Here is a 27,353-nt window from a genome sequence, read left to right on the forward strand (position 1 = left end):
TCCATATGCAGTTAGTACCAGTCCTGTAAAAGCAAAAATAAATTGTTTTTCAAATACAAATATTTGAAAAATACAGATAGAAGTCAAATGAGGATAGAAGTTCCACAATGGAGATGCATTTCCAATGAAGAACGCTAGAGCACATCATGAATTTGAGATGGATTCATTTAAAGACCTGCCAGAAACTCATTACTTTGTGAAATTATTGAATTTCCATATAAATAGTTTTAGTTTCAATCTCTTAGATGAATAAATTTGGTTGACAAAGTTGCCAGTTGTACGAACAATTAATGCATATAAACAACAAGGACAAGTAACCAGGTTGTTGCATGTACAAATTATTTTGCTGCTTAATTTATTGGACATTTCATAAAATGAACTATTTTATAATGAGGCTTCTCGTTACATATGATTAATATGCCAATTATTTTTCTTTTGCATGTTGAAATTTTTTTTATTGCAGTTTTTATTAAAAGTAATCCTGTATGGTAATAGGATTGGATTTAGGTAAATCATTCCATTTTGAGCATTACATTATTGGGATTTTACTGTTAAAATGGTATGAGTTTAATTTTATATTATATTTTTCATATATATATATATATATATATATATATATATATATATATATATATATATATATATATATATATATATATATATATATATGAATATGAGAAAATAACTCATTGTGTAGTCCATTAACAAATCTAGACAGGCCAGAAAGCTTGTTTTTTCCCACATAAATCCTCTGAATTATATTGTTTCCAATGCAGCAAAGGATTCTGGGTAAGATATGCAAATTAGGTTCACAGTGACACACCTTTTTACTTTGTCTGCTTTTCAGCAGATTCCCTTTACGCCAAAGCATCGCTGTTCACACACCTTTATAAGCTTAGCTAGGGTTAGTTCAGTGATTCATAACCATCCCAGGACAGACTGTTTCGTGGTTTTTGCCACTCATCAGCTGGGAGAAGGTTTTAATCACTGCTGGGTGAAGTTGATTTTGGTGCAAAATACAACAACATTTAAAATTAATGAATCTCCCTGGTGTTTCCGGTTGCTGAGGCTTTGCTCAGTGTTTTCCTTTGTGGATTTGTTGCCGGACTTTTTGGCTCTAAGGCTGGTTTTGAGTTCCCCAGTTCCTGGGAACTTTGGCTATGTCCTTTTACTTGGACTACTTGACCTGGTCACGGTTGGCCATGTTGTCTGAGGGCTGATGCGCATTGGGCTGGACGTACGCCTTTATGGTCGGTTTCCCTTGGTCAGCTTGCTGTGGTAACCTTATGTATTCACTGCTGTGCAGGCAAATGGGTTTGCAGTGTCTGCTGCAGCTATAGCACATTGGATGTGTGTTATCAAGCTAATTCCTTAGGGAGATTCCTTCCAAGTTCATCTGCGTTGGAGATTGATCTCTCCTTTAGCCTGTGGCTTTGTGTCTTGTGGGCAGGTGCTCTGCCTTTTTGGCCCCATCCCTTTTCTTAGGGTGGGGGCTTATTCTCCTTCTTATGGAGGTGTGGTCCTTTTTCTATGGATTCTCTTGGATTTTTGAGAGTTAACTTTTCAGAGAGGGGTGTTTTTCTCTGGGTTGTTACGTTCCATCTGGAGTCTTGCTGGTTCCGTGTCGAGACTATGGTGGGCCTTTTGTTAGATTCCTTTGGGTCTACGGCCTTGTCGTCTGTTTCTAAGGAGTCGGGTTGGCACCCGTGCTCTGTTGGGATGGCTGTGGCCATTCTTCCGCTCGTTTTTGAGCTGGTGTTGGGGTTCTTCTGTACTCCTGTTTCAGACCTGCCGATGCTTGGGCTGGCCCGGCTGGGAGTGGGTTCTGAGATGCGTTGTCATCTTCAGAATCTAGGTTGGCATAAGCAGAATGTCCAGGGTTACCATACACCTTCAGGTTCTGGGTGTTTCCTCTCTCTCTTGGGGGTGCAGTGGGCCTCGTTGAGGTTATGTGCTTCCCCTTTTTGGAGCCCTGTGTGTAGGTCTGGCGGCTTCGATTGCCTAGAGTGTGCCCTCTGTCTAGGAGTTTTCTTTTGCAATCTTTTCTCTTGCTGGCCGCTTTTTACTTTTCAGCAAGTATTCTTCTGTGCCATCCTGATGATGGCTGCTTGTTCTTGACTCAGGGTTTTTCGTCCGGGTCTGTTACACATTCTTTTTTGTCTGAATACTTTAGTATTCTTAGTTCTGACGATGTGAGGACTCCGTCTTCAGTTGACTTTTGGTGCTTTGCACGATGTTGAGAGAAGGGTTTCTCTGTTTAGATGCCCGGTCTTAAACCTCTGGTTTCTGCTTGGTCTGGGCGTAGTCTCCCTTTGTCTGTCAGGATCCATTTGGATCTTTGTGAGCTGGGCTCGCTATTGGGGGTTTTCCTTTTGTGGATTTTGTGGTGACCTTTCAGTTTCCCTTCGGTTCTTCCTTGCCCTATCCCTTGGGGAGTTTAGGCTGGTGTGAGCGGTGAGGGACCGACTGTTGGGCGACGGTGTGTCCCGGAGGACTGTTGGCTCAGTTGAGTCCAATTTTGCTGTCTCTAGCTAGGCTTCTGGACTATCTGCTGGTCAGTGTCCTTGGGGCCTTTCCTTTTTAAAGTTTTCTCGGCTTTGGACGAAGCAGGTTTTTTGTTGGGTAGTGGTTTCAGGCTTGGTGCTCTCAGAATGGGCCACCTTTTGTACCCTCCCGTATTGGCATTCAGTGTCCTCTTTAGCTTGGGTGTGGTTTTTCCAAAAGTAATGAATGCAATGCGGCTGTGGATTCTTTCCCATTAAGAATAAAAGCATAAATTATGCTTACCTGATAATTTCATCTTCTTCCATGGGAAAGAGTCCACAGCCCCACGCCCATTTTTTTTTATGTGGGGCTTCTTAGTTGTATTCTTCTGGCACCTTTTCACCCTGATATTTCTTCTACTGTCCCTTGTTCCTTGTCAGAATGACTGGGGATGAGGGAAGTGGGAGGAGTATTTAAGCCTTTGGCTGCGGTGTCTTTGCCTCCTCCTGGTGGCCAGGTTCTTATTTCCCAAAAGTAATGAATGCGGCTGTGGACTCTCTCCCACGGAAGATAATGAAATTATCAGGTAAGCATGATTTATGTTTTTAGAGAAAAAGTGCAAAACATAAATATCAGTGCAAATCCCCGATATTTATGTGTTGTACTTTTTCTCTAATAAATCCAGCACTGCAAAAGCAGATGCTACAGAACACAGCCATTTTCGAAATTTGTATTTTTCACTAAACAAAATTCAAAAACTTGGTTCATACCTAATACAGACACACACTGTATTCATAAATGATTCAGACTCTGTAATTTTTTTTAGTTTATGTTGCAGCCTAATTCTAAAATTATTATTTTTTTTCTTTTCTACCTCAATCTATACTCCATACCCCATATGGCACAGCAAAAAATCCCTGATTTTTGATAACTTTGTAAATGTATTAAAAAGAAAAAAAAAAAAAAAAAAAAAAACATGAAATATAATAAATATTAAGACCCTTTGCTATTACACTTAAAATTTAGCTCAGGTGCATTTCATTTCTCTGTCATCTTTGAGATGTTTCTACACTTTGATTAGGGTTCACCTGTGGCAAATTTGACGGATTAGACATGATTTGGAAAGGCAGGCACCCATCTTTTTAGGTGTTACAGCTGAAATGCATATCAGAGCAAATACCAAGCCATGAGATCAAATAAACTGTCTGCAGGGCTCAGATTTTGTTGAGGCACAGATCTGGGAAAGGCTACAAAAAATTCAACTTTTGGCTGCATTATTCTTAAATCAAAGAGATTTGTAACAACTAGGACTCTTCCTAGTGCTGGCCGCCCAACCAATCTAAGCAAGTGGGGCGCAGAATGGTCAAGTAAGAGAGATGACAAAGAACCCAGTGGTTACTCTGGTTGAGTTCCAGAGATCATGTTCAAGGCAGGATTGGCCTACCAGAATACCAGGAGATTTCCTGGTGGGCTGCAGTAGCCAGGGCTGGAAAGCTAAATTTTAAAGGGGGTGATTAATGAATGCAATTGGGTTGTAGGGTGCCTATTTAACAACTATCTGGCACTTTTCTTTAATACAAACTAATATAATATTATACAATTCTGGAGAGAAAAAAATATCAGGGGTAAGAACATACCAGTAATCCCCTTTGAGGAAAATGGGGTGTGCACCTTCTACTGACTCAATGAAAAATTGGGCTGGTTTCCAAAGTTTCCAGGGCTGCTTTTTATTCCTAGTCCGGCACTGGTCATGTGTGGAGGTTGGAGAAACTTGCAGAATGACAACCATCACTTCAACACTCGACTGATCTGTTTTTTTGGCAGAGTAGCCAGATTAAAGCCTCATGCAAGATACATGAAAACCCACTTGGAATTTGCAATGATTCAACTATAAGTCTGTTAGAAACTAGATTCTCTGATCTGGTAACACAAAGATTGAACAGTTTGACCTCAATTCATGTCTAGCGGAAACCAGGCACTTCTCATCACCTGCACAATACCATCCCAACAGTGAAGCAAGAGGCTGGAAGCATCGCTACCAAAGGTGCATCAACTAGGTACTGAGTTATGGGTTTGAAAACTTAAGTTAATGTGATTTTTTGTTTTTATTTTTTTCTTCTTGATAAATTTGCAAAGTTATTAAAAATCTGTTTTTTTTTGCTTTGTCATTTTGGGGTTAGGATTGTAGAGTTATGTGGGCTAACCACTTTAGCTTAAGCCTGTAACAAAATATGAAAAAATGAAGGGGTCTAAATATTTTCTATATATATATATATATATATATACATACACACACACTTTCCTAGATACTAGTGGGTGCACTATAGCCAGTATCTGTAAAGAACAGATCAAAGATATAACATCATAATTATTAAGGTGTTAATAGAGTCTTTCAAGAAGAAATAGGTGAAAAGTAACAGCTATTGTTGCTGTAATGTGTCCACATAGTTTCACTATGGCAGCTCTTCTTAGAACATTTCATCCACTTAAAATCTAAAATACACTAACAAAATGAAGGCGCCTCCTAGTACAATACTGTAACTTGTGGCTCTACTCGAATATAAATATTAGCAGGGATACTCACAAAGCCGGCAGCTCTCAGTTGTGCTAATTCACACAGTTTGGGATCTCACAGTGTCCCAGCTTACTGTCTCCGGATCAGGGTTGACACCCACCACACCTCTCCACTCTGGATCAGGAATTCATTTGTGTTCCATGTTAAAAAATGTATATGTGGAGGCGGAGCTTGGCTGCGCAGGAGAATGCTGCTTGTTGAAAAAAGCTCTTAGGCCCTAAGCCCCCGATCTGGCATCTCCGCGCCAGTTACATAGGCGAAAATAGCCAAAAGTACAGTGGGAACTCTCTTTCACTTACCGGGTTTCCTGAGGAACGAGAGGAGGCGCTCCATCCCGTAAAAAGACCCGGGAACAATAAAGGACTACCGAGGGCCGCAACACCCTGCTGAGCACATCATATGGTGTGAGTTGTAGCACAAACGGCGATAGGGAGTAAACACCCAATACAGCTACAAGGGTAAGAAAAACTGACTATTGATAACGCTGTAGAGCAAAATTAATGGAAACTCTAGGATAATCAGCCCCATATAATAATTATATATTATCAACAACGAGTCTGGGCACAATTAACAATGGCATCTGGCTGTCATTATAATTGTACGTGAAGAGGTTGAAAGTGTACCAAAACACTAAAATAGTACAAACTTCTAGGAACACCCAAAGATATCTGTCATAAAAGTGCCCTGAAAGGCAGTTACTGTAAAAGCACAACACAATCCAAGCTGCACATATACATTATACTAATCACGCAGCCATCTTAAAGGGAAAAATTGAATACAAACATTGGGCAGCACCCCTACCACACAACATCTGAACAAAGTGGAATTATACCAAGCAGGGGGAAGTAAACACATTGGAGCAACTTTAGCCTGCCAGAGCACAGAGTAATGCCAGCAAAGAAGCAACAAAAAACTTATACACCCTCAAAAAACAAAATGATAAATCAATATCTGAAACCAGCTGAGGTGTCACCGCATATACAAACAGATGAACCACCAGCAAATATAACACTGGCAATAGCCACTGAAGCGCAAATTCACACCTCGCAGATCCAGGCTCACTCTGCAGAAATAACAAGGGGAGATCTACAACCATTAGCTAAAAAAGATGACATAAGAGCGGCTATGGCAGATATGCGTAACATGTTTCTGGAAATAAAAAGAGACCTGAAACGAGTAGATAACAGAGTCACCACGCTGGAGGAAAGCCATAATATAACAACGCAAGATATACCTCATCTGTCACAGTTTTCATATAACCAGGAAGAACCCATCCAAAATCTAATATGCAAAGTAGAAGATTTGGACAACAGGGGCTGCAGGGACAACCTGAGATTCAGAGGAGTACCGGAAACCATCACACCTACGGCTCTACAAGGATACCTGCAAGACCTTTACAGAACAATTAAAGGCACAAACACATCACCTGAAGTAAACATGGAAAGAGCACATAGGGCCCTTAGGGTGAAACCCCCAGCAAAAGCGCCGCCATGGGACGAGATAGTAAAGTTTTTAGACTATTATGACAATGAAGAAATATTACGGCACGCCAGAATGAAACCTCAGTTTACCCATGCAGGTGTATCGATTCAGGTATTTGCTAATATAAGTCCTACCACCCTTTTAAAAGCGCAGGGAGCTGCAATTCTTAAAATCAGTCCTCAGAGTACAGAAGATCCCATACAGATGATGATTTCCAGTCAGTATAATAGCTACAAAGGGTGACAAGACAGCAATTTACAGAAGAATAGAACACATGGATGATTTCACTGAAACACTACAAATTCACGTATCACCACCCAGGAACCATACATCAACAGATGACAGACTACACTTCGACACTCGCAAGAGGAAAGATGACGGCAGAGAACCTGCAAATACCAGCAACAGCCAACCTCCTTCACAAAACACAGATCGACCACAGCAACTTAAGATCAGCCACCTTATACAAGGAGACCTCTCTTCACACAATTTACATAAAGAAAACCCAGCTTTTTGGCGGGATAACGTCGATCAGATGTAAAAAGCCTAAAAAATGTCTTGAAGCCCACAGCATAGAGACATTCACACTACCCGAGGTGAACTTTATTCTCACAGACTTTACGAAAAACAGCTGATCTACCAGAAGGGTAATGTAGAGAAGATACAATCAATGTTATGTGAATTTGTTTGAAAGTTTGATTATTTACCACAAATTGTTCTTTTGAGGGTTTTTGACTGTTATATTATTTTTCATAAACTGTTATAGAACACACAAACAATAAAAATCAAGATATAATAACCTGCAAACAATGCACTAGATAATTTAGACACTACAGAAAACCACGGAATAGCGCTTGAATGCACTGCTCTAGTAACGTAACTTGCAACACATCCACTAAGGTGAAACACGCAGTATACTCTCAAATAAGAATAATGAAACACTGACAGCCAGACATACATCCGCCATTAATTTGACCCTAACATCCATTGATAGAGCATAAAAGTTTTCCACGTTTAACGATGTGACTACATCAATAGATGCGATGAAATAAGTAAACCGGCTATAAACACCTATACCTTAACACCACAACACACACCCAGATATAGTAAGCAGACCCACTGCACGAATATATCATTAAAAGGTACACAACATTAAAAATTGAATACTTTGCACTAAAACTTTAATTTGTTTCTCAAGCGTGGGTGCCGTTCTGGGGGCATTATCAGAGGGGTGCTGATTAAAATCAAAGCTCAACAACGCAAACATGACAAGCAACACTATAATTCTCTTAGAGCTCAAATTTCTCACTGGGAAAAAGAACACAATAAGACACCATCCTCCACCTCCTTATTGAGCACACTAACAAAGGCAAGAAACAAACTGCACACACACCTACTCAAAGAGACACAACTTAAAGCATTACGTCTTAAGCAGCACTACTTTGTACACGGGAACAAACCAAACATCTCAAAACATGCATCTCACACATTGTTGACAAATCAGGTGCTTCTCACAAAAACAGCATCATAATAGCGGAAACTTTCAGACAATACTATTATTTTCTATTCAACTTAAAATCTACACACACATTGACATCTTCCAAAATAGACAGAATTAAGAGGATATCGGATATGGAGAACTATCTCTCAGACATAGAAATCCCAACACTAAGTTCTGAAGAGTCAGAAAGATTGGAGTCCCCCATCATACATAGTGAAATCTTAAAAGCTATCAAAGATATACCAAGTGGCAAAAGTCTGGGGCCAGACGGATTTGGCATAACTTACTATAAAACATTTTCCACACTTCTGATCCCACAAATGTCCAACACATACAACAAATTATCAGAGGGAGGGTTTACAAAAAACATGTTGGAAGCATATATAACAGTCCTTCCACAACCTGGCAAAACACCCAACAAACGCGAGAATTTCCGGCCAATCTCCCTATTAAATGCCCACATAAAAATATATGCCAAAATAATAGCCACCCGTATAAATAAGGTTCTTCCTTAACTTCTAGATCCGGATCAAGAAGGGTTCGTACCTGGATGAGAGGCAAGAGACAATACCCTCAAGGTCTTTCAACTTATCACATATGCACAAAATAAAAATCTACCAATATCACTTACCTCTACAGATGCGGAGAAAGTCTTTGACAGGGGGGCATTGGATTTTCTCAGGGCCACTCTGCCCAAGATGAACTTTGGCAGTAGATTAATTGATATATTTACCCTATACACAACTCCTTCTGCCAAGGTAAAGGTCAACAGTCTCCTCTCAAATAGCTTTTTAATAACAAACTAAACCAGGCAGGGCTGCCCACTCTCGCCAATCAGGGCTGCCCACTCTTACCAATATTATTCGAAATATCAATAGAAGCATTAGCATTAAACATTCGAGGAGATAAGCGAATTACAGGAATGCAAATTGATGACACAGAACACAAATTAGCTATGTACGCGGACGACGTGCTTCTTACCCTCACGAATACAGAATCCTCTTTAGCGCAAGCATTACAAACCTTTAGCGAATACGGGAAACTAACTTTTCACTGAATGTAAATAAATCTGAATTTTTGAACATAACATTGTAGACTGACATGGTATCTCAGATAATGGCAAACTGTCCGTTGCAGCATAAGAAAGACAAAATGAAATACTTAAGGGTTTACCTCACAGCAGATCCAGACACACTGTTCCAAGTCAACTATAATCAATTGGAGAAAGCGCTAATAAGCGATCTCTCAAACTGGAAAAATAAGAACCTCTCATGGCTAGGCAGAACTGGGGTAATAAAAATGAATGTACTCCCCCGTATCCTTTATATCTTACAGACCCTCCCAGTGACACTGCCATATGACTATATTACAAAAACGCCATAGAGACATTTATTTGCGAAGGGATAAAGCCAAGGACTCACAAACAAACACTATACCTACCCAAAGAAAAGGGTGGACTAGATGTTCCCAACCTTTCCTTATACAGACAAGCTATACTGATGCAAAGGCTAGTGGACTGGTGCACAAATGACCCAAAAAAGCATTGGATACAGATAGAAAGATCCATACTGCATACCAACAACCCGGGCTCCTTGGCCTGGATACCAAAAAAAGACAGACCAACCATATTAGATGACTACCGATTACTGAAGAGTTCTTTATCGTCTGGGATAAGATAACACACACTTCCTCCCACATATCTACACCAACATCACTGCTAACACCATACAAAAATAAATGTGTAAACATATCAAAAGCGTACACATATGCAGGCCATCAGATTGGAAAAAACATGTTTTATCAACTGACCAATCAAAATAAATTAAAGAATGTTACAGGGCTCACCACCTCAAGTACCGACACATTATTGAATTGTCTAGCATACGCTCAAATAAGTCACTTCCTCACAACTCACAGAAATAAAAAAAATATTACTTAGGTCGACAACAAATTTTGAGAAGCTATGCATGCTGAAACAGGCCCCAAACCACTTGATATCCATCCTGTACCAAAGCATGGGGGAAGGAACTGGACTCAGAATTTACATTAAATACATAGAGTAAAATATACATTAACACTAAAATGGCCTCCATTTCAGCTCAAGTTCAAGAAACAAATTCTTACTGAGATGGTACTTAACCCCAGCAAAATTAAAAGTAATATATCCCACAACCACGGGAAAGTGCTGGAGGGGCTGCCCAGTCCGGGGCACCATACAACACATTTGGTAGGACTGCCCCAAACTCCAAAAATTTTGGTCAGACATAATAACCTACATGTGCAGATCACTAGAAACCATAGTACCCAAAGACCCGAGAATCTTGCTGTTTACTAACCTCCCCAAACTAAAAAGTAAAGACAAACACAAGCTGCTGCTCACAATGATCAGCAGTGCAAAAATCCTGATTCCTAGACACTGGAAATCCCCTACAGTACCCACTCTGAGGGAATGGATTACTTAAGTAGACCTGTTCCTGCAGCTAGAAAGGTATCACTATATTAAAATTGGCACAATTGAAATACACGAGGTGATGCTAATCACCTGGAAAAATGGCAAACCAATTAAAAATATTAACGTCTTTTCCCCCCCATGTTGCTCAGAATGACAGTGACCCTGCAATTGCATGACAGGTAAATAAAAAATAGAGAGAAATGAATTAAGTAAACCATTATTGACATGTTCATATCAATTTGGAATTGAATACAAAAGTATATATATATTATGTTTTTCATTGCATTCTATGTACCTTCGTAGGCGCTAAATCAATGGACTACTTAAAAAAATGGACACTTTTACAGCCACAGATGGCTGAAAGCGAAATGAAAATTATTGTAGTTTGTATGCCACAAGTTGATAATGTTTGTAATATTTTTCTTATACACAATAAAAAAATAAAAAATTAGGAAAAAAAATAAAAAATGTATTTGCAAAATTTAAAACGGCAAGTAAAAACAATCATAGGGCACAAAAAAGTCTCCCTCTGATAAAAACAGAACTGCAACGCATCTCTCAGCTCCATGAGCCATTTCATCATGCATCTGTGTATGTGTGTTAGTGTATGTGTACTGTATGTATGTTTGTGTGTGTTACTGTATATGTGTATTTGTGTTAGTGTATGTTTGTGTGTGTGTGTGCTTGTATGTGTGTTTGTGTGTGTGTGTGTTTTTTTGTGTGTTTGTATGTATGTGTGCGAGTGTTAGTTTATGTATGTCTGTGTGTTTGTGTGTGTTAGTTTAAGTGTGTTTGTGTGTGTTAGTGTATATGTGTGTGTATGTGTGTTTGTGTGTGTTAGTGTATTTTTGTGTATGTGTGTTTGTGTGACTGTTAATATGTGTATGTTTCTGTGATTGTTAGTGTGTGTGTTTGTGTGAGTGTTAGTGTATGTTTGTGTGTGTGTATGTGTGTGTTAGTATATGTGTATGTTTGTGTGAGTGTTAGCATGTGTGTGTTAGTGTATGTGTATGGGGGATCACAAGAGGAGTCTTATAAAGTGTAATGCAACCCAAGCTGCTTGTCTAACCACATTTCAATATCTTAACTTGTTTTACATCTGCTTTATTCTGTAGAATAGAAAGAGGGCACGCTACTTATTCTAAATATGTTGCTAGCCAATGTTAAAAAAATAAATAGCAATTTCTGAAAAAGCCTCATGAAACTTCATAATGTGAATTATCACTTCACCGTTTGAGTTGTGTTGTTTTGCTCATCTGTATAGCAGAGACAAAAGTGTAGGCACATGTCTTAATAGTCCTTTTATGAATATCACTAGCTGGGCTTGCTGCCTGCTGTATTAAACATTTTATTTTACTGCAATAACAAAATCAATTCAAATGTTATGGAGTAAATAAAGCAATAGCCTTTTTACTTTGTTTAATTTAAAAGCAAACACACACATTAAATCTGTGTATTAGACTTGCTTATCTAGGGCGTCAATGCAATATTAGTCTGAGGATATGGCAAAATAAATAGTTCTTAAAATAGAGATTAATTAAAACTGGAAAAAAAATGTCAATATGGTCTCTCTCAGTCCTCATTTTTTTTCTTTATGGTTCTTAAGTTCTTTTGAAAATAAAAAGAACCCTGCTTGTTAGTATAATACATTGAATTGTATTTCTTTATCCATTTTCTATCTGTAGTACAATGTGCGGTTTTGCTTGTTTCTTCCAAGCAGCAATTAGATACCATATAACAGTGGTCGAGAAATCTGTTTAAAATGTAGGAGCCAGACAGTGGTATTTGTATATAGATAATCTACATAAGTGTAGTAGTAGTAATAATACAAATAATAATAATCTTCATAATTTACATAGCGATTGTTCAACTCAAAAAGTTTTACACATGGTACAGTTAAATAAGAGGGTTAGAAGTTAATTGGAAGGCTTGTGTGGATAATTTAGGCCTTGAGTCTTTGTTTAAAAATACTGTATCACTTTGCTGTGTGCTATAAAGTTGGGGTGTGATGGCTAAAATCTTGAGCGCCAGTGAATCGTTGGCACATCTATCTTCAGGGCATTTGCTGATTGAGGTGTGTGTATAGACATTGAGCACCACAATCTCTTTTTTAGGGGTTGATCACAATAACTTAGAAAAGTTTATCTAATTATTTATCTAAAAAAATTATTCATTAAAATCTATGTGGATTTTTGTAGATAAATTATTTGATAAACTTTTCTAAAGTATTGTGATCAACCCCTTAGATAGCTGTAAGGTGCTTTATAAGGTAGCAACCCAACCTTAAACATTATATGCCATTTTATTTGCTACCAGTTTAGGGTGTTATAATGAATAAATAATATGGTCCCCCTGCAGAACTTTATATTGCTAATCTACCATCAAATCTAACTAAATTTTGTAACAGTAGTATGTAGGAATGAGATTTTTTCCTTGTTGACAGAAAGGGACAGTAAAGTCAAAGTTATACTTTCTTGATTCAGATAGATCATGCAGTTTTAAACAACTTTACAATCTACTTCGATAAACATTTTTTTTTTTTTTTTTTTAAATAAACCTAGGTGCAACAATGCCACTACTCAGAGCTAGCTGAACACAGGTTGTTCAATGAAGAGACATATGTGCAGCCACTAACTACCCGCTAGCTCCCTGCAGTGCTGCTCCTGAGCTTACCTAGATATGCTCTTCAGGAGTACAAAGCTAATTTGATATTAGGGGTTAGATTTATTTTAAGCCATGAAAAGAAGAAGAATCTAATATGCCTATTTAAAATTGACAGTACAGTTAAAATTAAGCTTTTATGATTAAGCTATAAAATAAAAAAAATCTTGTCAGCTTACTCCTAGGAGGAGATTTATCAAGCAGCCGATGCTGTTTGCTCCGCCCGATTTTTCCGGCTCACCCAGCGGCCTAAAGATTGCAGCTTCTTAACTCATCTGCCACCTCTTACGTGGCGGACTGCAATCATCCCGATCAGATACGATTAGGATGATTGACACCCCCTGATAGCGGACGATTACCCGCTAATGTGTAGGGGGCGGCATTGCATAAGCATTTCACCAGAAATGCTTGTGCAATGTGGCATTTAGAGATGCAGGGTGGACATGGTTCGCTATAGCGAATCATATCCACCGGGGTATGATAAATCTACATGTAAGAAGAAAGTCTGCTCAACGGAGCGCTCAGTATAGATGCGTCCTCATGTACTCCTCATGGCACAACAGAGAGAGGGCGAGAACTCCTTCCCTTACTTACTAAACCGGGGCATGAATCAAGGCTGCTCTAATCAAGCGTGACAACTCCGCACGCCAACATCAAAATACAGGTATAATTAAAAGCGGAAAAGAGCGCACTTGAAAGCCCACAGAAAAAGTTAATCCTTTATTAGTTATCCATGACCGATAAAAACATGGGTCAAAAAGAACCTCTCCATAAAAATTGTAATTCCAAGATGGTATGCAGGGAGATGACTCTAGGTAAAAGAGAGATCTATTGGATGTTCACTCTAGAAACCAGTCAACCAAATGGAATTAACTTGAGAAGAGATCTAGATCTCTTTATTTGAGTAGGATATCTGAGTACAGTATGTTTAATATATGTTCAATGGATAAAATATTAATGGTGGTTCAATGTTGATATGAATTAAGACATTAATTGTAATATGAGCAGTATAGGTCCTTCATACAGAAATATATATATATATATCTGGTAAAATAATTCTAGCTGTCTTGCTTTTGGCAGACTGCAAGTGGGAAATTACAATGTTTCTTTTTCCCACATGCATATACTCTGTATAAATTATGTGCAAGGTAATATATAGGATGTTGATTGTAGACAAAATAATCTTTAGTAGGGATGCACCGAAATTTCGTCCGCAGAAAGTTTCGTCCGAAAATGGCAATTTTGGTTATTTTGGTTTTCGTTTTTTTTTTCCTTTTATTTTCGGTAAAATTGTGTAGCATATTTCAAATTTGATGCCAGCCTAGAGCTGTCGTTTGAGTTCATCACTTGACTTACTGTTTTGCATATAATAATAGTTTTCTAGGACTATACTTTATTTTGATCATTGGTAAAATAAAATAAAAAAATGATTAAATCTGATTCTGTTACACAGAACTAAATAAAGAATAATACTAGCGATGCACCAAAATTTGGCCCGCCGAAAATGTGCAATACCAATTTCGGCCCAAAGAGGACCAAAATGTCTAAAAATGTACAGCCCTCCCCTGTTCTATTGAGTTACATGTCTATCCTTAGCATAAGGTGAGCAGCACAGCACTAGCATGGTACACAGACCACACACATAAGTTCCATGACATAATGATATTTGAAACCAGCAGTGCCCTTTTTTTTTTTTTTTTTTTTTTTTTAGAAGGAAACCAAAGTTATGAATACAGTATTCAAAGGGGGATAAGTAACCTGTTTATAAACACTTGATATTATCAGACACAGCCCTAAGCACACACAGTGAATATGTTTAAGCCTTATATACAGTGCTCATACATCAGCCTCTTGTGCGTAGACATTCTATTCGCCTGAGGCAAATATGCATGCACACTATATATGCATAAGCCCCAAGCTCGCACACAATTGGTACAAATTAGCACCCACCAGTGTATACAAAAAAGCACAGTAACTTTCTATAACCACCTTGCACGTAAGGTCATAGCTAAGTCCGGTGGTTCTGGTGATAGGTGACAGGCAGACTCCATTTGGGGCTCCGGACATTTAATCTGACGGGTCAGTGTGAGACCTGAACCAGGAACTAGACGGAGATACGATAAGAGACGATCAGGTGCAGCCACGCCCATAGCACGGATAACTACACCCAAAAACAAAATGCATGTCCACCTCGTATTGTTGTCTGGCTATAACCACGCTCTCCCTTGTAGAGCTCCACCAGTTTCACTGCAGATCACGCCCTACGGTACAAGTGACCATGCCCATTTGTTGGAGCTTTCCCGCCTACAAGCTCTCTCAGCTACACACACACTGTAGTTAAAAAAGAAAAAAAAATCGGATTCGTTTCGGTTTTCGGCCAAGGGCATCCTGAATTTTCGGTTTCGTTTTCGGTCCAGACTTTTCATTTCGGTGCATCCCTATTATTCTTTACTATTGTTCTGTTCTCTTAAGACTATATGTACTCTTTCATTAATTAATAATTGTTTAGAATTTTTTATCAAATGAAATTATATTTAATATCTAGTACACAACATATGATGCTTTTATATTGGACTTAAATTCACATATTGTATAATAGATAGTCACTGTTTGTGTTTGTCTATGTTTTCCAAGATGATTAATTATATACACAGATGTCTTTAAATGGATGACATGCAGGTAACCAGGTAAGCAGTGATCAAGTGCGCAAGCGAACGAAACGCGTATGCTACGCTGGTTACCTGCATACCATCTTGGAATTACAATTTTTATGGAGAGGTTCTTTTTGACCCATGTTTTTATCTGTCATGGATAACTAATAAAGGATGAACTTTTTCTGTGGGCTTTCAAGTGCGCTCTTTTCCGCTTTTAATTATACCTGTATTTTGATGTTGGCGTGCGGAGTTGTCACGCTTGATTAGAGCAGCCTTGATTCATGTCCCGGTTTAGTAAGTAAGGGAAGGAGTTCTCGCCCTCTCTCTGTTGTGCCATGAGGAGTACATGAGGACGCATCTATACTGAGCGCTCCGTTGAGCAGACTTTCTTCTTACATGTAGATTTATCATACCCCGGTGGATATGATTCGCTATAGCGAACCATGTCCACCCTGCATCTCTAAATGCCACATTGCACAAGCATTTCTGGTGAAATGCTTATGCAATGCCGCCCCCTACACATTAGTGGGAAATCGTCCGCTATCAGGGGGTGTCAATCATCCTAATCGTATCTGATCGGGATGATTGCAGTCCGCCACCTAAGAGGTGGCAGATGAGTTAAGAAGCTGCGATCTTTAGGCCGCTGGGTGAGCCGGAAACATCGGGCGGAGCAAGCAGCATCGGCTGCTTGATAAATCTCCTCCTAGGAGTAAGCTGACAAGATTTTTTTTATTTTATAGCTTAATCATAAAAGCTTGATTTTAACTGTACTGTCCATTTTAAATAGGCATATTAGATTCTTCTTCTTTTCATGGCTTAAAATAAATAGTTTTTATGATTTAGTTGTTACCCTGCTGTTGTTTTTCTGTGTTATTTTAACATTATACTAATGTTACTTCACTTCATGTTGGTTTTTCGTGATATGGATGTATCTTTTAGGCATTTTTGTTTAATTTCAGTTCTACTGCTAAATAGTTGGTTGAAGATGTAAGAAGAAAGTGTGAAACATTTATGTTTACTGTAACGACTATTGATAAAACTTTAAATGTAACTGTCTGTATGAAAATATCTTTCCTAGAAATTTTTCTCTGTTTTTCAAACCATCTACATATCTCATCTGTAACCTCCTTTTTAGGTTTTTATATTCTATGGGGGGGGGGGGGGTACTGAAGACTTTCTCATACTATAATAACTTTATATCTTTTTTCTCCCTGGATAATATTTACCTGTGAGAACACCCTCTCAAAGGCTTTTATAAGCAGACTAAAGCAATAGCCACACAATGACCTTGGACATTCTCCATGTTTCCCCATCTGTACACCCAAAAAGCAAAAAAAAAAAAAACCTTTCCACATATGCCCAATGCATTGAAACACTTCTTTTGTGGATCTAATGTTAATACTCAGGAGCCACATATGTGAATGTTCTTACAAGTTATTAATCTCTACTGCAAAACACTATTGATTGGTGGTGTTTTGTAAATAATAATATTAGTAATAATTGTATTTTTTAATTCATTTTAATAACTACAACTGTACTATATCTTATTATTGCTAAGAGGAAGATGTGATTCTAATTCATAAAAACATAAAGTGTATTTGGATTTGTTGACATGTGTGAGCTGCAGGCATCCTTTAGACTGCTGCTTGGTAAGCTTTGATAATGGACTTAAAACATCTCAGTCTCACTCATCCAGGAGGATTGGCAAATCCTGCTTTCACTCAATTGGTTGCTTCAGCATAGCTGCTCAAATGCTTGCTTGTGCAACCTTCAATTCAAGCAGATGATGCTATCTTGCCCCCCCCCCAGTAGCAAAGATGAACTTGTTTCCTCTCAGAGAACCTTGCACATCTGCATGTTAATAAATAGGGGCTTAATCTGTATAAGATTAAGCTTTAAGTGGTCTTCTCATTTGAGTTCTTTACTGAGACGCTGAATACAAAGCTCTTAATCAGAGATATTGTCCAGTGCTTTCTTGCTATAATTGTACTATAGCTTTGGAGGATAAACATTGATAATCCTTTGACAATAAGTATTTCTGGTTTACAACTAATCATATAGCTGTAAAGATTACTTTGTATAAATGTTTGATTTTGCCTTTAATACATAAGTGGTAATATATAAAATTTACTTCTTTTTTTTATGAATGTGTATCTTACTGCAAATTTATGTTTTGTTAGGCTGACCCCAAGGAGCTAATCAAATTGGTTACACAATATCTCTCTGACTATGCCAACACTAACTGGCCCACAGAATTAGTTCCATTAATTGAGCAATTGCGATATTATAATGATCGACTGGCAGACTTCACTCAAGCACAGATTCTCCAGGGCCTTGCAAAAGGAGTGGATGTTCAACGCTTTGCAACAGACAGCCAGTACAAGAGGGAAACTATCCTTGGTCTTGCTGAGTAAGTAATGTCTGTTCATGTGTATAAATGCCAGTCATGTAATTAGGTCTATCCTCTTTATTTCTTCTAAAATATTTTGCCCTGAATTGCCAGACATATATATGAGCTGAATTGTTATGTATGTTGAGGTCTTGCACATTCAGCTATCTAGTCCAGTTCTTTTTTTTTTTTTTTTTTTATACCTGTCATCATGTCATTTTCCTTGAAATGATTGTGTATTAAGTTTCTTTCATTCATCAAAGTTTAGAAACCAGCCATTTTGATTAAAAACTTACCTTTGTTTTTTTCACAGCCAGAGCATCTTCCCCCACCTGGAGATCCTCTCTTCACACGTTATTAATGACTAATCCAGCTTCCTCCAATCAAGGCTTTCCTCCCAGTGTAGTCATTGTCTTAGGCCATGCCGTGATTGGAGGAAGATGGATTAGTCATTGCTGATGTGTGAAGAGAGGATCTCCGGGTGGGGGAAGCTGCTCTGGCTGTGAAAAAACAAAGGTAAGTTTTTTAATCAAAACGGCTGCTTTGTAAACATTGATGAATGAAAGTGTCCCTGTTTTTAATAGTATTTTTTTAAAACGAGTTTTCATTCATCAAAGTTTACCTTCACTTTAATGTTTCTATAGCCTATAGTAGTGTGTAGGTTGTAGCTTACTACTTTATTATACTGATGTAGATCACATTCTACTGTGCAGTTGGGTTGGCTCCTTTTCTGTAGGGAAAAAAAAAACAGTCATAGTGTGTATTATTTCTATTCAGTGGAGGCTCCTCCATTGGATCACAGCCACACGTGAACCCCCAACCATGTGACCCCCCAAAAGAATAAATAAAAAAAATAACAAATTAAATAAATAAATATTATTGTCTTAATAAATCTAATTAGATTATTTTTCATTTTGGCTTAATAAATCTAATTACGGTATATCATTTTTAATCCAGGTTCCACTGCAGTTTTGTAAAAATAAATTAAAAAAAATTGCCATGTTTACTGCTATCTATCGCACAGCACCTCATGTGCCATAGATAGAAGTATAGGGAAAAGCACTTTACCCTTTCTGTCTGCAGTGCCTGCAGCGCCTCCCACAACCCAGCCCATAGCTTTGCTAACCGCACAGCTCTCAGTGTGCGAGTGAGAACAAGCTAGCATGTCACGTGACACTCGCACACTGAGAACCTTGTGTGTGGGAGGAGGAGCTTTGCCGGGTTCAGATAGTGAGGAGATGGATGCCGATAAGAATACACATTGACAGATGAGGAGAACTAATAGATCACAAGCCGATCTGTCCAGGTACTAGAGAACAACTATTACTTTTAGCTAATAATAGGGATAATCAGCCTGTGATTTTCCATAGGACACAATTTGAGGGCTAAGTACCCCATGCGCTGTACCTCCAAGGAAATTGCTTAAATTGTTATTGATTACAGAATTACAATCCATATACATTATACCCAATACAAACCAGTTAATAAATCATTTTTTATGCTCCTCTTTAGAGTTAGTGCAGCGTGTACAGAGTTACCCATCTCCTGTATCACATGTACCCACAAAATGGGACTTTTAATCCTAACGGAAATCACATATTTACAACCAGTATGTTTAGTGGATATCTGTTCTCATCTTTATTAATTGTTTTAGCAAATCTTAACCCATCTTTGACCCTTGCATTTTATTCGCTTTTACTAATTAATAATGTTTTCCCCATCTCTGCAATAATTTCCTTGATAATTTAATTTTTTTGCATTAGTCTGATTCACCTTATTCTTCTGTTTGTGCATGTTCTCTCAAGCAGACATGTTACATGTCTATTTAGCTTGAATGAAAATACAAGAAAATGTATTTAAAACAAACACATGCTCCTGAACTGGCATATTACTTTTTATAAGCCATACATTGTAAAGTGTTGTGTACAGTTGTGTAATGTAAAAAGTTTAAGTTTTTTTAATTCTGCAGTTTGTTTGCAACACTGGGTTTGTTCATTACATTTTTTTTTAAATGGTATATTTTTTATCCGATTAATGGGAAAAAATAATCGGAAATTAATTTTGACCTGTAAGTTTATATATTGTGAACCCCCATTTAAATTACCCACGAGCCGCCACTGTTATTCTATTTATGTATCACCTAGAATACAACTATTTCTATTAAATTCAGAAGACCATGGGGCCGACTTATCAAAGTGCAAACGGACATAATCCGCTGTAGTGATCATGTCCGCCGCACATCGATAAATGCAGACAGATACTCTGTCAGAATTTATAATTGCACAAGCATTTCACTAGAAATGCTTGTGCAATGCTGCCCCCTGCACATTAGTGGCCAATCGGCCGCTAGCAGGGGATGCCAATCAACCCGATTGTATGTGATCAGGCGGATTGCTGTCCGTCGCCTCAGAGGTTGCAGACGAGCTAAGGAACAGCGGTCTTAAGACCACTGCTTCTCAACTCCTGTTTCCGGCGAGACGCACGGAAACAGCTGCATACAGCTCCATGAAGAGCTTGATGAATCGTCCCCCATGTGTTTAGATAACCATTTGTTTAGATGACTATGTATGCAACATTGAATAGTAAGGTGTGGATAATGACACTTGCCATCCACATCTACAGACATCTAGTGATACAGCATCAGGGACTAGTGGAGATGACTTGTCTTACTATGTTTTGACAGTACCGACTTTTAAAAAGGCAATTGTTTTATTGAAAGTTGTTTATCCCTCTATGCATAGTGCTGGATGTGAAGAGGGACACCTACATTGCAAAATAATGCTCAAAAATAGCCCCCAAAGATTTGTCGAGATTTCTCTCAATGTCGGCAAGTTTTTGATCATTAGCCCCGATGTGAGTTCCCATAAACCATGTGATCAGTTGTTATGGCAACTAATAAACACATGAAGCTGATACTGCATACTTACACACACACATTATATATATATATATTTCTTTCATGTAATTAGCAAGAGTCCATGAGCTAGTGACGTATGGGATATACATTCCTACCAGGAGGGGCAAAGTTTCCCAAACCTCAAAATGCCTATAAATACACCCCTCACCACACCCACAAATCAGTTTTACAAACTTTGCCTCCTATGGAGGTGGTGAAGTAAGTTTGTGCTAGATTCTACGTTGATATGCGCTCCGCAGCAGGTTGGAGCCCGGTTTTCCTCTCAGCGTGCAGTGAATGTCAGAGGGATGTGAAGAGAGTATTGCCTATTTGAATTCAATGATCTCCTTCTACGGGGTCTATTTCATAGGTTCTCTGTTATCGGTCGTAGAGATTCATCTCTTACCTCCCTTTTCAGATCGACGATATACTCTTATATATACCATTACCTCTACTGATTCTCGTTTCAGTACTGGTTTGGCTTTCTACTACATGTAGATGAGTGTCCTGGGGTAAGTAAGTCTTATTTTCTGTGACACTCTAAGCTATGGTTGGGCACTTTTATATAAAAGTTCTAAATATATGTGTTCAAACATTTATTTGCCTTGATTCAGGATGTTCAACGTTCCTTATTTCAGACAGTCAGTTTCATATTTGGGATAATGCATATGAATAAATCAATTTTTTTCTTACCTTAAAATTTGACTTTTTCCCTGTGGGCTGTTAGGCTCGCGGGGGCTGAAAATGCTTCATTTTATTGCGTCATTCTTGGCGCGGACTTTTATGGCGCAAAATTTTTTTCTTTGTTTCCGGCGTCATATGTGTCGCCGGAAGTTGCGTCATTTTTGACGTTTTTTCGCGCCAAAAGTGTCGGCGTTCCGGATGTGGCGTCATTTTTGGCGCCAAAAGCATTTAGGCGCCAAATAATGTGGGCGTCTTTTTTGGCGCTAAAAATTATGGGCGTCACTATTGTCTCCACATTATTTAAATCTCATTGTTTATTGCTTCTGGTTGCTAGAAGCTTGTTCACTGGCATTTTTTCCCATTCCTGAAACTGTCATTTAAGGAATTTGATCAATATATATTTATATGTTGTTTTTTCTATTACATATTGCAAGATGTCCCAGATTGACCCTGAGTCAGAAGATACTTCTGGAAAATCGCTGCCTGGTGCTGGATCTACCAAAGTTAAGTGTATTTGCTGTAAAATTGTGGTATCTGTTCCTCCAGCTGTTGTTTGTAATGAATGTCATGACAAACTTGTTAATGCAGATAATATTTCCTTTAGTAATGTTACATTACCTGTTGTTGTTCCATCAACATCTAATGCTCAGAGTGTTCCTGTTAACATAAGAGATTTTGTTTCTAAATCCATTATGAAGGCTAAGTCTGTTATTCCTCCTTCTAGTAAACATAAAAGGTCCTTTAAAACTTCTCATTTTTCAGATGAATTTTTAAATGAACATCATCATTCTGATTCTGATAATGATTCCTCTGGTTCAGAGGAGTCTGTTTCAGAGGTTGATGCTGATAAATCTTCATATTTATTCAAAATGGAATTTATTCGTTCTTTACTTAAAGAAGTCTTAATTACATTAGAAATAGAGGATTCTGGTCCTCTTGATAATAAATCTAAACGTTTAAATAAGGTTTTTAAATCTCCTGTAGTTATTCCAGAAGTTTTTCCTGTCCCTGATGCTATTTCTGAAGTAATCTCCAGGGAATGGAATAATTTGGGTAATTCATTTACCCCTTCTAAACGTTTTAAGCAATTATATCCTGTGCCATCTGACAGATTAGAGTTTTGGGACAAAATCCCTAAGGTTGATGGGGCTATCTCTACTCTTGCTAAACGTACTACTATTCCTACGGCAGATAGTACTTCCTTTAAGGATCCTTTAGATAGGAAGATTGAATCCTTTCTAAGAAAAGCTTACTTATGTTCAGGTAATCTTCTTAGACCTGCTATATCTTTAGCGGATGTTGCTGCAGCTTCAACTTTTTGGTTAGAAGCTTTAGCGCAACAAGTAACAGATCATAATTCTCATAGCATTGTTAATCTTCTTCAACATGCTAATAACTTTATTTGTGATGCCATCTTTGATATCATTAGGGTTGATGTCAGGTATATGTCTCTAGCCATTTTAGCTAGAAGAGCTTTATGGCTTAAAACTTGGAATGCTGATATGTCTTCTAAGTCAACTTTGCTTTCCCTTTCTTTCCAGGGTAATAAATTATTTGGTTCACAGTTGGATTCTATTATCTCAACTGTTACTGGAGGGAAACAAACTTTTTTACCACAGGATAAAAAATCTAAAGGTAAATTTAGGTCTAATAATCATTTTCGTTCCTTTCGTCACAATAAGGAACAAAAGCCTGATCCTTCACCCACAGGAGCGGTATCAGTTTGGAAACCATCTTCAGTCTGGAATAAATCCAAGCCTTTTAGAAAACCAAAGCCAGCTCCAAAGTCCACATGAAGGTGCGGCCCTCATTCCAGACCAGCTGGTAGGGGGCAGATTACGATTTTTCAAAGAAATTTGGATAAATTCAATTCACAATCTTTGGATTCAGAACATTGTTTCAGAAGGGTACAGAATTGGCTTCAAGATAAGGCCTCCTGCAAAAATATTTTTTCTTTCCCGTGTCCCAGTAAATCCAGCGAAGGCTCAAGCATTTCTGAAATGTGTTTCAGATCTAGAGTTGGCTGGAGTAATTATGCCAGTTCCAGTTCTGGAACAGGGACTGGTGTTTTATTCAAATCTCTTCATTGTACCAAAGAAGGAGAATTCCTTCAGACCAGTTCTGGATTTAAAAATATTGAATCGTTATGTAAGGATACCAACATTCAAAATGGTAACTATAAGGACTATCCTGCCTTTTGTTCAGCAAGGGCATTATATATCCACAATAGATTTACAGGATGCATATCTGCATATTCCGATTCATCCAGATCACTTTCAGTTTCTGAGATTCTCTTTCCTAGACAAGCATTACCAGTTTGTGGCTCTGCCGTTTGGCCTAGCAACAGCTCCAAGGATTTTTACAAAGGTTCTCGGTGCCCTTCTGTCTGTAATCAGAGAACAGGGTATTGTGGTATTTCCTTATTTGGACGATATCTTGGTACTTGCTCAGTCTTCACATTTAGCAGAATCTCATACAAATCGACTTGTATTGTTTCTTCGAGATCATGGTTGGAGGATCAATTTACCGAAAAGTTCATTGATTCCTCAGACAAGGGTAACCTTTTTAGGTTTCCAGATAGATTCAGTGTCCATGACTCTGTCTCTGACAGACAAGAGACGTCTAAAATTGACTTTCAGCTTGTCGAAACCTTCAGTCTCAATCATTCCCTTCGGTAGCCTTATGCATGGAAATTCTAGGTCTTTTGACTGCTGAATCGGACGCGATCCCCTTTGCTCGTTTTCACATGCGACCTCTTCAGCTCTGTATGCTGAACCAGTGGTGCAGGGATTACACAAAGATATCTCAATTGATATTGTTAAAACCGATTGTATGACACTCTCTGACGTGGTGGACAGATCACCATCGTTTAGTTCAGGGGGCTTCTTTTGTTCTTCCGACCTGGACTGTGATTTCAACAGATGCAAGTCTGACAGGTTGGGGAGCTGTTTGGGGGTCTCTGACAGCACAAGGGGTTTGGGAATCTCAGGAGGTGAGATTACCAATCAATATTTTGGAACTCCGTGCAATTTTCAGAGCTCTTCAGTCATGGCCTCTTCTAAAGAGAGAATCGTTCATTTGCTTTCAGACAGACAATGTCACAACTGTGGCATATATCAATCATCAAGGAGGGACTCACAGTCCTCTGGCTATGAAAGAAGTATATCGAATACTGGTATGGGCGTAATCCAGCTCCTGTCTAATTTCTGCGGTTCATATCCCAGGTATAGACAATTGGGAAGCGGATTATCTCAGTCGCCAAACGTTACATCCGGGCGAATGGTCTCTTCACCCAGAGGTATTTCTTCAGATTGTTCAAATGTGGGGACTTCCAGAAATAGATCTGATGGCTTCTCATCTAAACAAGAAACTTCCCAGGTATCTGTCCAGATCCAGGGATCCTCAGGCGGAAGCAGTGGATGCATTGTCACTTCCTTGGAAGTATCATCCTGCCTATATCTTTCCGCCTCTAGTTCTTCTTCCAAGAGTAATCTCCAAGATTCTGAAGGAATTCTCGTTTGTTCTGCTGGTGGCTCCAGCATGGCCTCACAGGTTTTGGTATGCGGATCTTGTCCGGATGGCCTCTTGCCAACCGTGGACTCTTCCGTTAAGACCAGACCTTCTGTCACAAGGTCCTTTTTTCCATCAGGATCTCAAATCCTTAAATTTGAAGGTATGGAGATTGAACGCTTGATTCTTAGTCAAAGAGGTTTCTCTGACTCTGTGATTAATACTATGTTACAGGCTCGTAAATCTGTATCTAGGAAGATGTATTATCGAGTTTGGAAGACTTACATTTCTTGGTGTCTTTCTCATCATTTTTCCTGGCATTCTTTTAGAATTCCGAGAATTTTACAGTTTCTTCAGGATGGTTTGGATAAAGGTTTGTCTGCAAGTTCCTTGAAAGGACAAATCTCTGCTCTTTCTGTTCTTTTTCACAGAAAGATTGCTAATCTTCCTGATATTCATTGTTTTGTACAAGCTTTGGTTCGTATAAAACCTGTTATTAAGTCAATTTCTCTTCCTTGGAGTTTGAATTTGGTTCTGGGGGCTCTTCAAGCTCCTCCGTTTGAACCTATGCATTCACTGGACATTAAATTACTTTTTTGGAAAGTTTTGTTTCTTTTGGCCATCTCTTCTGCTAGAAGAGTTTCTGAATTATCTGCTCTTTCTTGTGAGTCTCCTTTTCTGATTTTTCATCAGGATAAGGCGGTGTTACGAACTTCTTTTAAATTTTTTACCTAAGGTTGTGAATTCTAACAACATTAGTAGAGAAATTGTGGTTCCTTCATTGCGTCCTAATCCTAAGAATTCTAAGGAGAGATCATTGCATTCTTTGGATGTAGTTAGAGCTTTGAAATATTATGTTGAAGCTACTAAGAATTTTCGAAAGACTTCTAGTCTATTTGTTATCTTTTCCGGTTCTAGGAAAGGTCAGAAGGCCTCTGCCATTTCTTTGGCATCTTGGTTGAGATCTTTAATTCATCATGCTTATGTCGAGTCGGGTAAAACTCCGCCTCAAAGGATTACAGCTCATTCTACTAGGTCAGTTTCTACTTCCTGGGCATTTAGGAATGAAGCTTCGGTTGATCAGATTTGCAAAGCAGCAACTTGGTCTTCTTTTCATACTTTTACTAAATTCTACCATTTTGATGTGTTTTCTTCTTCTGAAGCAGTTTTTGGTAGAAAAGTACTTCAGGCAGCTGTTTCAGTTTGATTCTTCTGCTTATAATTTCATTTTTTTTCATTATAAGATTTAAACTTTATTTTGGGTGTGGATTATTTTCAGCGGAATTGGCTGTCTTTATTTTATCCCTCCCTCTCTAGTGACTCTTGCGTGGAAGATCCACATCTTGGGTAGTCATTATCCCATACGTCACTAGCTCATGGACTCTTGCTAATTACATGAAAGAAAACATAATTTATTTAAGAACTTACCTGATAAATTCATTTCTTTCATATTAGCAAGAGTCCATGAGGCCCACCCTTTTTGTGGTGGTTATGATTTTTTTGTATAAAGCACAATTATTCCAATTCCTTATTTTTTAATGCTTTCACACTTTTGTCTTATCACCCCACTTCTTGGCTATGCGTTAAACTGATTTGTGGGTATGGTGAGGGGTGTATTTATAGGCATTTTGAGGTTTGGGAAACTTTGCCCCTCCTGGTAGGAATGTATATCCCATACGTCACTAGCTCATGGACTCTTGCTAATATGAAAGAAATGAATTTATCAGGGAAGTTCTTACATAAGTTATGTTATATATATATATATATATATATATATATATATATATATATGTGTATATATATATATATACATATACATATATATATATATATATATATATATATATATATATATATATATATAATGTCAAAGCAGGTTTTGCTTCATTCTCTTGGTATTATTTGATGAAGGAGCAACAATGCACAACTAGGAGCTAGTTGAACATATTGGTAAGCCATATATGTGCAGCCACCAATCATCAGCTAGGTCCCGCCTCATAAACCTACCTATGTATGCTTTCAACAAATAATACCAAGAGAACTAAGCAAATTAGATACTAGAACT

At 38.2% G+C, this 27,353-nt stretch overlaps 1 protein-coding gene across 3 annotated transcripts in view; it reads left to right on the forward strand.

Moving 5' to 3' along the window:
- The window catches only part of NBAS (NBAS subunit of NRZ tethering complex), a 1,903,611-nt gene that overhangs the window by 1,266,932 nt on the left and 609,326 nt on the right, over positions 1–27,353 (forward strand). For all 3 annotated transcript variants that reach the window (XM_053709663.1, XM_053709664.1, XM_053709665.1), the window contains one exon: positions 17,990–18,219. In XM_053709663.1, coding sequence (XP_053565638.1) covers positions 17,990–18,219 — 230 coding nt within the window. The remainder of the gene's footprint in view (positions 1–17,989; positions 18,220–27,353) is intronic.

This window comes from Bombina bombina, chromosome 4 (genome assembly GCF_027579735.1).
Source record: "Bombina bombina isolate aBomBom1 chromosome 4, aBomBom1.pri, whole genome shotgun sequence".
NCBI lineage: Eukaryota > Metazoa > Chordata > Amphibia > Anura > Bombinatoridae > Bombina > Bombina bombina.